At 57.1% G+C, this 14303-nt stretch overlaps 1 protein-coding gene across 3 annotated transcripts in view; it reads right to left on the bottom strand.

Annotated features, from left to right (window-relative positions):
* The window catches only part of MPPED1 (metallophosphoesterase domain containing 1), a 75200-nt gene that overhangs the window by 46035 nt on the left and 14862 nt on the right, over positions 1–14303 (bottom strand). For all 3 annotated transcript variants that reach the window (XM_047743374.1, XM_047743375.1, XM_047743376.1), the window contains exon 3: positions 6965–7146. In XM_047743374.1, coding sequence (XP_047599330.1) covers positions 6965–7146 — 182 coding nt within the window. The remainder of the gene's footprint in view (positions 1–6964; positions 7147–14303) is intronic.

The raw sequence follows: 14303 nt of genomic DNA, 5'->3' as shown, positions 1-14303 counted from the left end.
AGACTCTGTGGCATGGAGAGCAAGCACACTGGTGATGCCTGGGGGAAGCCAGCTACTGTCCTGTTCTCCACTAGTGGGGCCAGCCAGGTACTGTCTCTGCACCTGGTACCGAAAATGGGGGATGCCCCCCATGCCACGGCACACCACGGCAGCGGTCAGGAGGCATGTCACGTGGCAAGTACAGAGCATGAAGCAGTGTGCGTGGGGGTGAGGTCATAGTCAAGTGTGGTGAGACAAGGAGGGAACCACGGGGGTCAGGAAGTTACAGCAAAAGGAATAAGACAAAAGCAGGGCCTCGCACATACTGCTGGAGACAGAGCAGAAGGTGACAGAGAGGGGAGGGTGGCCGTCCCACAGGAAGGGTGGACCGGAGAGCAGGGACAGCCAGAACTGAAGCTGCCACGGGAAGAGAAGTGGCTGAGGGGGTGGTCACCTCTGGCTGCAGTGAAGACAGTCATTCCCCACAAATTCTAACAGTCCCTGTGCCTCCAGCTCCTGAGTTGGGGGGGCCAGCGCCCTGCCCCTCTCCAGGGTCCCGCACCGCCCCCCGCCAAGCCCACTCCATTGGCTCCTGGACTGCATCACAGAGAGGACTGTGGGCGGCCCCGTCTCTGCAGCCCTCGAGCCTCAGTGCAGTAGCAGATGCAGCAAGAACCAGACTCCACCTCGGAGCGATTTCTCCATTTCCCTTCCCCTCCCTTCCCTCCCTCCCCGATTTTAATTAAGGGTTTACTTGCAGAAGATCCAGCTCTATTTAACTAAATCCTCGGACCCCTTTTATATTGTCTTATACATCGCTTCATGCTAGGGCACCAATAAAAAGTTAATTATAACTTCCAAATACTCCATTACCAGGCCCTCATCTTCCTCCCCTGCCTGATTCCGAGGAGGGTAAAGCGCCACTTAATTAAGTGGCGTGCCACGCGCTTCACAGCCTTGCCATGCGTTATTCAACAAACACCCTCCCACCGAGTACCCTCAGGGCCATGCAGGGCCCTGCGGTCAGCACAGGCCACCATCTCCACCCTCCAGGGGCTCACAGGATCCTACAAGAGGAAGGAGAGCCTGGCAGGGTGCCCATCGCCGCTCAGCAAGTGACAGACACAGGTGGAGGGGACAAGCAGCAGCAGCAGAGTCGGAATAATGATGACAGCTGACGCCAGCCTCTGAGGGGAGGGAGAGGGCAGAGGAGCTGTGGATGGGGGCCGATGGCAACGGGTCACAGGTTTGGGACAGAATGGGCCTGAAATCCCGGTGACCAGCCAGGAGGAGGTATCTTGGGAAGACTGAACAATACGTCAGCTGATCTCAAAGAGAAAGCTGACTGCAGAGAGAAGGGGAGGTGTCTGCGTGTCTGGGTTGGAGCAAGTGCTGGGGGCCCTTGATGGTCACCTGGAAAGACCGAGGTTGACCCCCCCCAGGGGGAGCCCCCTTCAGCAGGCCAGAACAAAACAAGGAACACAGGGGATGGACGTGGACCAGTGCCGAGAGGACGGTGGTGTGGGAACCACGGAAGGCAAACCCAAGTTAGACGGGGCGGTGTCTAGCCCCACCAAGAAGCAAGGAGAGGAGAGGAGAGGTGAGGACAAGCCACCAGTGGCCTCCGGGCTGTCACTCTCAGGGCCCATGCAGGGGTCTGAGGCCATGGGAGCTGGGGGGAGGTGGCGGGGGTACAGAGGCTGCAGATCTCTCCTGGTGGGGTCTTGAGGAGGCCAGCCCGGCACCCACTGGTCACAGACAGCAAACCTGGTGGCGCTCTGCAAATCAGCTCATACACTCACAGTTCTCGATGGCATGGCCGGCACTCAGAGCCCACAGCCTGGTGTCCTCGCCTGGTGTCAGATGTGCGTGGCGTCGACCCCTTGGGCCAGCCGGCGTCCTGGGAGGTGGGTGCTTCTGGGGCCCAGCCTCTCCTCCTGCCCTCAGCAGCCCCGGCCTCCAAGGGGGACACCACACGCCCACCTGGAACACCTGACACCCCCTTGCTTGGGTCCAGATCCCCGCTGGCCTCAGCTCCTGGCCTCATCGTGAAGACCCCAACTCGGCCTCCAACCCTGGGTCTTCTCAGACCCACCCCAAATTCCATGTTGCATCAGCCTGCCCTCCTCAGAGCCCCCTCTTGCTGCTGCCCCCCCCCCACCACAGCAACTGGTTGTGTATGCGGGCTGGATAGGCACTGACCGGCTCACACCGCACCAGCACGCCACTCACTCCTGGCCATCCTGAGCCCACAGCCTCTGTCCCAGACCTCCCGGGGTGGAGAGCTGGCTGCTGCTGGGAATGAGGCCCAGCCCTGCCCTCCAGGGGCTGACGGCCTAGGTGGGGTACAGGGCATGAAGACACAGAAAATTCCCAGCCATGAGCTGAGGGCCACCCCCAGGGCCTGAATGGGGAGCCCTGAGTACACAGAGGGAAGGAGACCAGTGCCGCCCAACGGGGTGGGGCAGGACTCCGTGGGCTGGAGGAGGAGGCATGTTCCCCACTGGGAGGAGAGCATGAGCCAAGGCCCAGAGTGGAGAACAGGGACTGCAATCAGCCAGTGTGGCTCAGGTGACATTGGGGTCATTAGCTGTGGAGGAGCAAGGAGCTTCTGGCACATTCTTTTCCATTTTCAGCAAGTTTTGTTGTCCCTTTTGCTCCCTATGGCTAAAAAGCTTGTCCCTAGCAATTTTTTAGCTGTCACTAGAACATTTATGAATCAAGCTGGCATTTCTATCTCATGAATATATTTGGGATATTAACGACCAACGGGAAAGACATTAACGGTGTTCTCAGGAGAACCGTCACTCCCCGAACCACGCCCCCTTCACCAAACTCAGACCCAGAAAGAACCCTGTAAAGGGGCAGAATGTGGTCACCACTCACGGCCAAGCCCAGAGCATGCACCTGTCAGCAAATTAGAGTTGGCTCAAATTTAGCCACACACGCCCAGCTGGTTGCCTAATCTTAACTTATAAAGAGGCCTTTACTAATTTCTTAAATCTCCTCTTGTCTGTCTGGAGGTGGCCCCTGGAATATGATTTTAAATGCTTTCCATGACGTCCCTGAACAGGGAGGAAGCCGGCTGTGAATCTCAAATCCGTAACCTTCTTATCCGAGGAGAAAAGCCTGGGTGAGAGGCGGGCGGGGCTCTGCTGGCCTTGGGAAGGGTGACCTCCTGAGCGGCTGCAGGACACCAGGACTGGCCTGAGGCCAGTGCTGCCCTCACCCCCACCCTGGGACATACTCTGCCCCACATACCAGAGAGGCCAAGATTTCTTTAAAAAAAATAAGATTTGGGGACACCCGGGTAGCTCAGTTGGTTAAACATCTGCCTTTGGTTCAGGTCGTGATCCCAGGATTGAGTCCCGCATCAGGCTCCCTGCTCGGTGGGAATTCTGCTTCTCCCTCTGCCTGCTGCTCCCCCTCTCAAATAAATAAATTATATATTTTTTAAAAAATAAGATTTTACTGTTGCGTTTACATGATGCCACCAGAATAACACATGCTCCCTACAGAAAATTGAGGTGGAGGAGAGAGAAAACCATAAAGAAGAAAATCCCCCAAGATCCTCCACTCAGACATCAGTTCTGGAACATTCCAGAGACTCTGCCCTCACGGATCTCCTTGCTTCCACTCTAATTCCACAATCCAGGCCTTCAAACACTTTTTTAAAGGTTTTATTTATTTATTTGAGAGAGAGACAGTGAGAGAGAGCATGAGCGAGGAGAAGGTCAGAGGGAGAAGCAGACTCCCCATGGAGCTGGGAGCCCGATGCGGGACTCGATCCCGGGACTCCGGGATCATGACCTGAGCCGAAGGCAGTCGTCCAACCAACTGAGCCACCCAGGCGTCCCTTCAAACACTTTTTTAAAGATCACTCCAAGCCATGAGCTTCCCGCAAATCCCCACTGCACACAGAGTCAACCCCAAACCCTGGTCCCCAGCCCACAGGCCTACACAAACACAAGCTCACCTCCCCAGAGGCACCATGTCCCCATCAACAGAATATGAGCGTGCCCTGCTCCTCCCGCCCCACTGTCACCCCAGCGCCTGGGACACACGTGGCGGAGACGGACTCCTTCCGGTCTTTTCTCCAGGTGTGTGTGTGTGTGTGCGTCAACTGTGAACATAGCTGAGATCATACATCAAGATTTCTTGGGAATTCCACACCTTTTTGCACACAAACTGTTCTAGGCCTTCTCCCCGCTGCTCAGCCTCAGGACCTCATGATCAGATGTCCCCCCAAGTCCTGGGGGACCCAGCCATGACCCCTGACTCTACCCCAAGGCAAGGCCTGATCTGGCAAACGCCAGCTCCTGGAGGCAAGAGCATGATGTCCGCAGCTCTTCACAGTTTATAAAACTAAGTCAATTCGTCCAGCCCAACGGAGCCTGCAAAGAGCCCACCCCCAAAGAGGGAGGCAGGGCAAGGAGAGTCTGACCACCCATCTCTAAAATGAATCCACTGAGGCTCAGAGCGGTCAGGTGGCTTCTGTAACTCATGGGGCAGGAAGCAGACCCAGGACATTTGGTCCCAGATAGCAAAGTCCTCATGTTTACATGGGATCAGAGATTTCACACTAAGAAGATCAAGAAAGGAGATACGGGTGAGGAAGAGCCCCGTTCCGGAGTCCAGCGGCCTGGCCTAGAATCCTAGCTCTGCCCCTTCCTATCTGTGTGGCCTTGGGTGAGTCACTTTGCTTCTCTGGGCCTCAGTTTTTTCCTCTGCAAAATGGGGATGACAACATCTCCCTCTTCATTCTGTTGTCGGGAGGATTCACTGATTTGATCACACACACCAAGGGCATAGAGGAGGGCCCGGCACATATCACCACTCATGAAACACTAGCTATCTACGGATGTGCCCGTGCCCGAAGGATGAAGCTACACGGGCCAACGAGTGCGCCACCCGCCTCTCAGCCATGACCGCCGCCCCCCAGCGGACCTGAACTGTCAGCCCCCGGGGGATGAGTCTCGTACAACAAACAGGTTTCCAAAAAGCCCACTGCAAATGGACTCCTAGAAGCTGCTTCCATTTAAACATTCATTCATGTGTAAATTCCTTGCCACTCGGTCAAGTAGGAAAGGGCTCCTCGTTCTTGGGCCTAAAGCCCCCCGACCCCACCGCACCCCACTTGAATGGCATCAGCAAACACTTCGAGACAGCCAAGGGGAGAAACCTGGGGGAAAGGAACCTTCCTAAAAGGAAGACACCCTCTGTAAGTTCACACCCCCCGCCCAGCAACAACTCAGGCAAATAAGTCAAGGCAGCTCCACGTGCGAATTAGGAAGACCCCCAAATGCCCATGGTTGTTCTGACTTCTGTGAAGGGGCAGGTAGAACAACATTACTGAAATGCCCACCTCACCGTGCCGGCTCCCCGAGCCCCCAGTGATCCTGAGGCTCCAAGCCGTGGTCACCCAGCCCTCTCTTCCAGGACCCTCACCCCCAAAGTCCCAAAGCCCCTTACACGGGCCACAGCACACAGCCGCTCCTCTCCAGTGTCCGCCAGCACGTCTGGCCTCCCCTGTCCCCTCGGCCTGAAACAGCCCCCATTCCCTGCACCAGCAGCACATGGCCCACCTGGTTGGGTCATTTGTCCACTCCCCAGGGATGGGGCCTCACCGTGGGCCACAGCTCGTCGGAAACCATCCCCACCCCAGAGAACCTCAGAGTGAGAACCTCGGGCTGACGTCCTCTGCTGCGCCATCAGGACACACACGGCACCGTCCCCAAGTTCACCCAGTTCCCAAAAGTCTCGTATGCCGGGACACACAGCTGTGTGTCTGCCCCCCGCATCGCCATTCCAGAGAGGCATTCGTTCATTCCCCCATTCATCCGTTCATTCATTCATTCATTCGCGCAAGTGGACAGAAACAATAAATTGACACGTGGTGTCTGGCCTGCGGTGGGAGCCTGGCGTCTGCTTTGGACACACACCCTTGGCTCAGCCAAGAGCAGCCTCACAGCTGTGGAGACCCACAGCAAGGGGGACAAGAAGCCAGCGAGGACCCCCTCCCAGGGGGCGGCCAGGGCCAGCAGGCAGCACGGGGCCGGGTAGAAGCCAGCGGCCGGCCCACCCCGCGGGAGCTCTCTCCCACCCTGGCCTCCCCACAGTGCAGCCCAAACAGGGCATTTGGACAGAACTTCCCATTCCAAAAATCAGTATTTAAAGCTCCAAGCCTGCCAAGTGGAGGGGAAGGCCTTGCTTGTAAATATTTGTCTCGACTGGTAGAGCCTGGCTTCTCACTCCCTGCAGCCTCCCGGGGTCACTTCTGGCCCTCGGCTCTCGAGCTCCCAGCCAACGGCCAATGGCGCAGAGGGAAAGCCCCAGGGGGTAGGACCTGCCCGCAGTCCAGGGAGCGGGGCTGGGCCGTCTCTGCACCCACACCTCCAAGCTAGGCCGCCCAAGGGCTCTCCATCTGTCCCCCAGGCCATGGCAGAGACAACCTCCTCTGAGGTTTCTCCGGATTCCAGGCAAGCAGCTTTTCCCAGGGGCGCTCCATATTTATGTCTTTTTTGTTTGGGAAGAAAGCAAAAAGCTGAAGACAAATCCCTGAGGGTATGCTTATAAATCCGCCCACCATCGCCCACCGCGGGGACAGCGCTCCAGCGCCCTCCCCACAGCTGTGCCCAGGAGGGGACACGGGCGCCTCGGGGACAGCTGTCGCAAGGGTGGTGGGCGGTCCAGTCAGCTGAGTGCCATTCCCAGAGAGGCATTCATTCATTCATTCATTCATGCACTGATTATTTACTAAACACCTACCTGTACCAGGCACGAGGGGCCGGACATGCCAGGGGGCATAAACATACCCGGGCAAAATCCCTTCGGGAGGGCGTCTCCCAGGCCAAAAGAATCGCACACACAAGTCACAGCTGAGACAAGGGCTGGGGTAGGCGACGTGGAGGTGTGACAGAGAGTGGAAGGTCAGGAAGGGCTTCCCCAGGGAGCAGAACAAGGCCACCTCCTGCCCAGCACCTACCAAGCCACTCGTTGAACTTCTTGACCTCGCTCGGGAGCCCCAGCTCCGTGAAGTCCCCGGCGTGGATGAGCACGTCGCCGTAGGGCATCTGGATGGGGTCGGTTCTGGAGTGGGTGTCCGACACACAGACGAAGCGGGTGTAGCCAGGTGGCTTGGGGGCATCGTGAGGCACAGGGTCCACCCTGGGGGAAGAGAGCAGGTGGGGTGTGTCCAGCCCGGGGCCGAAGCTGCTGTTCAAGGCCCTGTCCACTGAGACCACACCCACCCCAAACACGGACAGTGTGCCTGGCCTTCCCAATGGGCCCTCAGGGGTTCGAGTCCTGACTCTCCTGCTCGCTAGCCCGGCAAAACTGTGTGTTCCCCCTGGGCCTCAGTTCCCTTCTGTAACACGGGGGTCGAAGGCGGTAAGGAGTGGGGAGTACTGGTGGGCACGGTGTGATTATGACAGCTAACCCGCTGCTTGGCCAGCACTAACCCTCTCCCCCATCTCCCCTGCGGGGCCTTTTGGATGTTTCTTCCCTGCTCGCTCCCTTCCCATGAGATTTCACCACCACAGACGCATGTATATGTGCTCCTGCTGTGTCTGGGCTTTATAATAAGAAAAATAAGCTTCTTCTTCACCCCCAAGAACCAGTTTCACCCCCTCGGGCGCGCCATCAGCCACACCAAGAATGCAAAGGCCACAGTCTCTGTTCCTGGCGAAAGAGTTGTCTCCCTCCAGGGCCCCTCGGAACACACGGCGTCCAGGGAGAGCCGGTGGGAAAGTGGGGATTTCACGGGAGCGTATGAAACCCAGGCAGTTTTTCTAAACTCTGAGATGGTCCCATCATTTTTTTTTTTTAAGATTCTATTTATTTATTTGACACACAGAGAAAGAGATCACAAGTAGGCAGAGAGGCAGGCAGAGAGAGAGAGGGAAGCAGGCTCTCTGCTGAGCAGACAGCCCGATATGGGGCTCAATCCCAGGACCCCAAGATCACGACCTGAGCTGAAGGCAGAGGTTTAACCCACTGAGCCACCCAGGCGCCCCCATCATTTTTTTTTTTAAAACAAGGGCTTTCCAGCGGCGCCTGGGAGGCTCAGGTGGTTTAGTGTCTGACTTCAGCTCGGGTTGGGATCTCGGGGTCCTGGGATCGAGCCCTAGCAGGGAGTCTGCTTGCCCCTCTCCCTCCACCCCTCCCCCAGCTCGTGCTCTCTCTCTCTCTCTCCCTCCCTCTCTCTCTTCCAAATGAATAAATAAAATCTTTAAAAACAAAACAAAAACAAGAGCTTTCCAGAGGTGTGAAGGGAAAGGGTGCAGGAATCAGAAGACCAGGCTCCAAACGCCAGCTCGGCCCCTTATCACCAATGTGTGACCTTCAGCTTGGCCTTGCTTTGCTTGACCGTAAAATGGAGCTATGTCACTGAGCAAAAATTATCAGAAAATTAAAACAGCTGCAGGGATGTAACTTCCTGTTCTGGGAAGCCCGTCACAGTCCCCTGGTTCCGCAGACAACAACGGTGAGCGAGTGGCCCCCGGCGTCCCAGGGAATAAAGGCGGACTGCAGGACACGAACCAGCGCTGTGCTCCCCGTTCAGTGCTCCCCCCACCTCGTTCAGCCTCCTCAGCTGAATGATTCTGCCAGGCTCAAAACTCTTAAAAGCAACGCAATGACATTTCAACGAGCAGCTCTCTCCAAATGAGTATGCCGCTCGAGGAGTTGTGTTTAAATCTAATTATGCGGCAAACCAAAAGCAGTACCATATCAGTTACATAAATACTTTTAAAGACATCTTTCTAATTATCCTTTTTTTTTTCAGACAATATACTTCGAAGAAATTTAATTAACACCTTACGAGAGACGTGGGTTCGGCATGCTAATGTGCGAGGGAGCATTAGCAGGCTCTACTCACCCCAGACAGAGGCACTGAGCCAGCCTCTCTGCAGGGCATCACAGTGCCAGGGTGGGAGGGAGCCCCCTTGGTGCTTGAGGGGCATGGTCAAGCCGACTTAAACCCCAGCAGGTCCGAGCAAGGTGTGACCAAGGAGAAGAGGAAGATTGCCTGAGTCCCAGTCTGATGGCAACCAGCAAGAAGGCACTGGGGACTCTTCCTCTTCCCTCCGCATCCAAATACCCATCCATCTATCCATCCATCCATCCATCTACCCGTCCGTCCGTCCATCTGTCCATCCATCCATCCATCCATCCATCCATCCATCTACCCGTCCGTCCATCCATCCATCCATCCATCCATTCATTCAGCCCAGCACATTCTGCCCACCCACTGTGGGCCAGCCCTGAGCTCAATGCTGGGGCCACAGGGACTCACCAAGCCTGATCCCAGGCCAAGAGATCCCAGACTGATGGCAGAGACAGACTTGGCTGGGCAGCGACAGTAAGACCACCAGCTTTGATGGGACAACAGAGAAGCTGGGGGCCAGAGAAGGCTCTAACCCAGCAAGAGGCTCCCTGGAAGCTTCCAGGAGTGGGTAAGACCTGAGCTGGTCTGGGAGCTAAAACCTCTCCTCCCACTGCTCTGTCCTCTGAGTCCCTTCCCTCCCCTCTCTCCCCTCCCCCACCCCAACCCTCTGACAGACTGTCTGGCAGGTGGCGGGCCTGTGGATCACCGGTACCTTCTGCGACCCCAGCACAGCTGGCTGGACCGAGGGCGGCCGATCACTACTGGGCTCTCGTCCAGGCATAGGAACATGAGTGAGTCAGTCAGATTCACTCATTCATTTATTATTCACCCCTACACATACTGAGGTTGTGGGCGTGTCCCAAGATGACAGAGGCCAAGTCAAAGAGACAAGAGAGAGGAAGAAGGGAGAGACAGGGAGCGAGATGCCACCTCCAGAGCCACCTCTGGTCCCAACAAGCTCTCTTCCCCTGAGCCCCTTAGCAAGGCACCTGAGTCAGCCTCAGCCCCATCCACCACCAGCCAGCCAAGAGCAATGGGAATTCCGAGGGCCCCAGTCGGGCTGGCCTGCTGCGGGAGCCCGGGCTCCTTAATTAACTGCATACTTATTTCCCTCCGCCCCGAGGCTACCGAGTTCAGTGAGGATGCAAACCTAATAATCCCCAAAGAAAAAAATAAAGACTTACTTCCCTGCACCGTCCTCTAGCTGTCTGGCTTGTAGCAAATGCTCAACCTTGAAATAACAGTAACGAGGTGGGTGCTTGACGCCTCTCCCAGATCGAGAGCTGGTCATCTGCTAAGTACAGGACACGCACTCGCTCTCCTCACGTTCACGATGACTGTGTGGGCAGGGTACTCTGTGTGGGCCCATTTTACAGACAAAGACACTGAGGCTTAGAAAACACTTGCCCAGGATCTCAGCCCTGGAGGTTAGAGCAGCTGCAATTTGAAGCTATTTTTTTTGTTGTTCCAGAACTCACACCAAGCTGGACTATTTCCAGGCCCAGCTCATTTCATCCAGTCAATCTGTGGACAAATGTGTATTGCGTGCCTCGCGAAAGACAGGCACCTGGTAGGCACAAGGGCTATACCTGTAGAGAAGATACCCACAGAGGTCACCTCATGGGGCTCCCAGAAACCCAGACTGGAAATTCAAAAGTGAGGAAAAGAACAAGCAGAGTCCAAGATACAGAGAAAGAGAAAGAGAAAGAAAGAGAGGGAGCGTAACAGAAAGTGGAACACCTTGACAACATAATTATACCCCTAGATCCAGCTATACCTGAAGCTGGAAAACATGGATTTTCTCACTAACTAGGTGAGCCAGTAAACTCTCTTTTATCCTTAAGACAATTTACCTTAAGTTTCTGACACTTTTAATGCCAAATGCTGGCTAACACCTGAGTCACAACAGCCCTGGGGAGTTACTGAGGTTGGAAACACTAGTCCCGTATCCAAGGCCCCAGCTAACAAGTTAAAGAGTAGATTCGAACCTGGGTCTTCACAACAGGAATTTGGGCATCTAACCTCAAAACCTTCTGTGCCAAGAGAAAACAAGGCAAAACGGTTATTTTCCAATGATATTCTGTAGGGGCCAGAGACAAGGTGACAGATGAGGCTCTCTCTCCAAGACCTGAAACCTGTCGCCTCCTCTCCCCCGCATAACAAGGGACATTCCCACAGGGAACATGGTGGCAGGAAGGGTGCAGAAGAGAGAACATGGCCTCAGGGACCAAGACCTAGGCCAGCACCCCAGCTGGGCCACTTCCTGGCTGTGCCCTGGACCCTCCCCGCTGCAGGCAAGCTCTGTAAGGTGGGGACAGCCTGCTCACTCTGGGAGAAGGTGTGAGTGCTCCAAAGCTGGACGTGAGTGCCCTCTGCAGCCGCTTCCTGGGCCCAGGGCCCACTTCTCGGGGCTCCTTCTCCCGTGAGCCAGTGGCTCCCTGGAAGTGCAGGAACCCGCAAGGACATCAGACGGAAAGGCCGCCCCCTCCAACATCTCTGTTTCTGGAGCAATGGGGAGCTCTGAAGGACGGGGTTAGTGGGGGGCAGAGGACCCCTCCCTTCAGTGAGGTTCTAACTATATGTCCAGACACGTGCACAATCATCCCCCATGGTGTTTCCGAGTGGGAGAACCTGCCAGTCCCCGCCCCTCATTCAACAGTGGGGAAACTAGACCCAGAGGAGTGACAGTGACTGGTTAGTTGGCTCAGTGTCACGCAAATCCCCTCTGCTCTTTCCACGAGGCCCTTCTTCTGAGGTGACCCCCACCATGCTGCCCTCCTGAGCCTCGTGCCCGCCCTTCCTTCCCACCTCCGGGCCTTTGCTTTTGGGGGTCCTTCAAGCCCAAGGGTTATGCTGTTGCCGCCAGGAAGCCCTCCTGGATCTCCCCTACTCTTCCGGGGCCATACATGCATAGTCCTGCCTTATCCTCATTCCCTCTGCTTTCTTCTTCCCATCAGTCTACTGTGGTAGGCTCCAGGGCCCAGCCCCATGCTGGTGGCAGGGAGGGACCCTGGAGGTGGGGCTGACTTCGAGGGAAGGGACAACCTTGTCTGTCGAACCATCAGCGAGCCTTCCCAAGGAAGTGACAGCTGGGTGACATCTGAAGAGTGAGTCTACGTTAGCAGGGCAAAGCGTGGGGGAGGAGAAAGTGACAGCACATGCAGGGACCTGAGGCAGGAGGGGACACAGAAGCTTCCAGGCCTCGCCTGTCCTCCTCCTTGCCCCTCTGCCCTCTCTGGGCTCCAGGCTGGCTCTCACTATCTCCTGGGGGCCTCTCGGTGCGTGGATGGGCTGAGACCACAGGGTCCCCTCCGAAGCCTCACGCGTCAGAGAGGGGACAGACGCTGTGACCCAGCCAGGCTGGGAGGTCCTGGGTCCAGGGACACAGGGGCACCCCCAGGCCAGGCACACAGCCATGCTCCTGCCACTCGGCTATATTCTTCAAGATGTGCTTAGGGGGTCTTTCAACAGGACGGCTCGAGTCTCCACCCACAGGATGCCTTTTAAAGGCCAGTGAGAAGAGTCACTGCCTGACACCAGCCCCCAAGGCACCTCTCCAGCAGACTGTCAGGATAACCTGGTCCACGCCCATCACACATCCACCCAGCCCCCCAGGGCAGGAGGCCAGGCACAGGGTTTCTGGGCCCTCAGGGTGAGGGATCATTGGTCTCCGGGCCCTGAACCCAGAAGCCGTGTCCGGAGACTCATTACTCAGGCAAAGGCAGCCTCCTCACCGCCAGGGTCTCTGGGGGCAACCACATAAATCAAACGGCTCAATCGCGGGCCATGTTTGGGTTGTCGCTGCCGTTATTAAATATAAATTGTGGATTTATTAAATATGGCCCCCTCGCTCCCTCCCTCCGGAGACAAAGCCCAGGGCAGTGATAAATCACGGGCGGGAAGCGGCATCCATCCTCCCTGTCTCTCCCTCAATGGAGACTCGCCATGGAAACCTGCACAGACACCGCCAGCAGCCGCCCGCTTCCCTTGCACTGGGGGCCTGCGGTCTCAAAGAAGGCAGCAGCCCTCCCAAGTCCCTGCCTGGCCCTGGCGTCGCCTGGCTTTATGCCAAGTTGCATTTCAGAGCTGGGCTGGCCGGAGCAGGCGACGAGGGAGCCCTGGAGAAGGAGCCCAGACCCCGGGCTCAGTGCGTGCTCTTCCCGGGCCACTCACTGCCCCAGCCCCTGAGCCCCACTGCCGATGGCAGCCTGGAACTCCTGCCCTGGGAGCGGGCCGTGCAGAGCAGGCCAGGAGAGATGGTCATGAGCCATGGAGCAGGCCGTGGGGGTTCGGCTGTGACCACTCTAGCTGAGAGGCCATGGAAAAGCCAGGAAGCACGCTCGCCACAACACCTGTATCATACACTGTTACCCACTTGGATGACACGTGTGTCACCCGTCTGCCCCCCCACGGGAAGGTCAGCTCAGCACGGGGCAGGGCTCCATCTCTGGCCACTGCCATGGTCCAAGCACCTAGCCCAGCCCAGTATGCACTAACAAGACGGAACATTCACTACTAGCCCCATCCCGGGTGTGGATTTCCTGCTCACAAACATTCCGAACCCACAGTGGCTCATGGGTTAAATGGAAGCGGCCACCCCTCTCTCCTGTGGTCACTGACTGTGCTTTGTCAGGACCCAGCCGGGCCCGCAGGGGCCTGCACGGGAAGCTCCCCACCTGCTGAGCCGTCCTCCAGCGCCCTGGCCCTCCCAGCCTGCTCCCCCACCCATCCTCCTCTGGGTCTCAGCCTAGAAGTCATCTTCTCCACAGAGTCCTTCCTCTGCTCCCCAGCCCTCCTCCCCTCTGACCTCCTGTTCCACTGGCTCTGTTCCAGGGCTGGGGCCTGCCTGAGTGTCTGTCGGGCCCGGTAAGCCACAGCTCTGCACGGCACTACACGACATTATCTCCGGTGTCTGGGGACCCTTTGAAGTGGGGGTGCACAAGGGTCCAGGGCCAGGAACCCCACCTGCTCTGCCTGCCACCCAGGTGCTCCTGCCTGTTCCCGCTGGGGCAGGAGTCCAGCCAGCATCCAGGGACCCCAGGCATGGTCACTTCCAGCCCCGGAGGACGAACCCCATGGACAAAAGAGAAAACCCAGCCTGGGGAAGGCGGCCCTGACAGGCCTCAACGTCCCCCCCACTAAGAAATCGAATGCTGAGAGCCTGGGCCTTCCTTCCTGACCCAATCTGCCAATCTGGCCCCAGGATGGAAATAGGAGGCAGTTAGTTCCCCAAGTAGAAACGCACCAAAAAATAAAGTAGGCAGCTGCGGACACCAGGCCTCAGTCCCCTCCGAAATGAGCATTTCCCAAGCGAGCATGGAGGGACGGGCGTGTTCCCAGTGCTGGAGCGTACCCCAGGCCTGGTGCCGGCCAGCCTCCCAGGCCCTCCTCCCATGAGGAATCTCTCCACACCCAAAGCTCAACGACAGAGGATAGC

Source organism: Lutra lutra, chromosome 8 (genome assembly GCF_902655055.1).
Source record: "Lutra lutra chromosome 8, mLutLut1.2, whole genome shotgun sequence".
Classification (NCBI taxonomy): Eukaryota; Metazoa; Chordata; class Mammalia; order Carnivora; family Mustelidae; genus Lutra; species Lutra lutra.
This window is presented reverse-complemented; position numbering and strand designations above follow the sequence as displayed.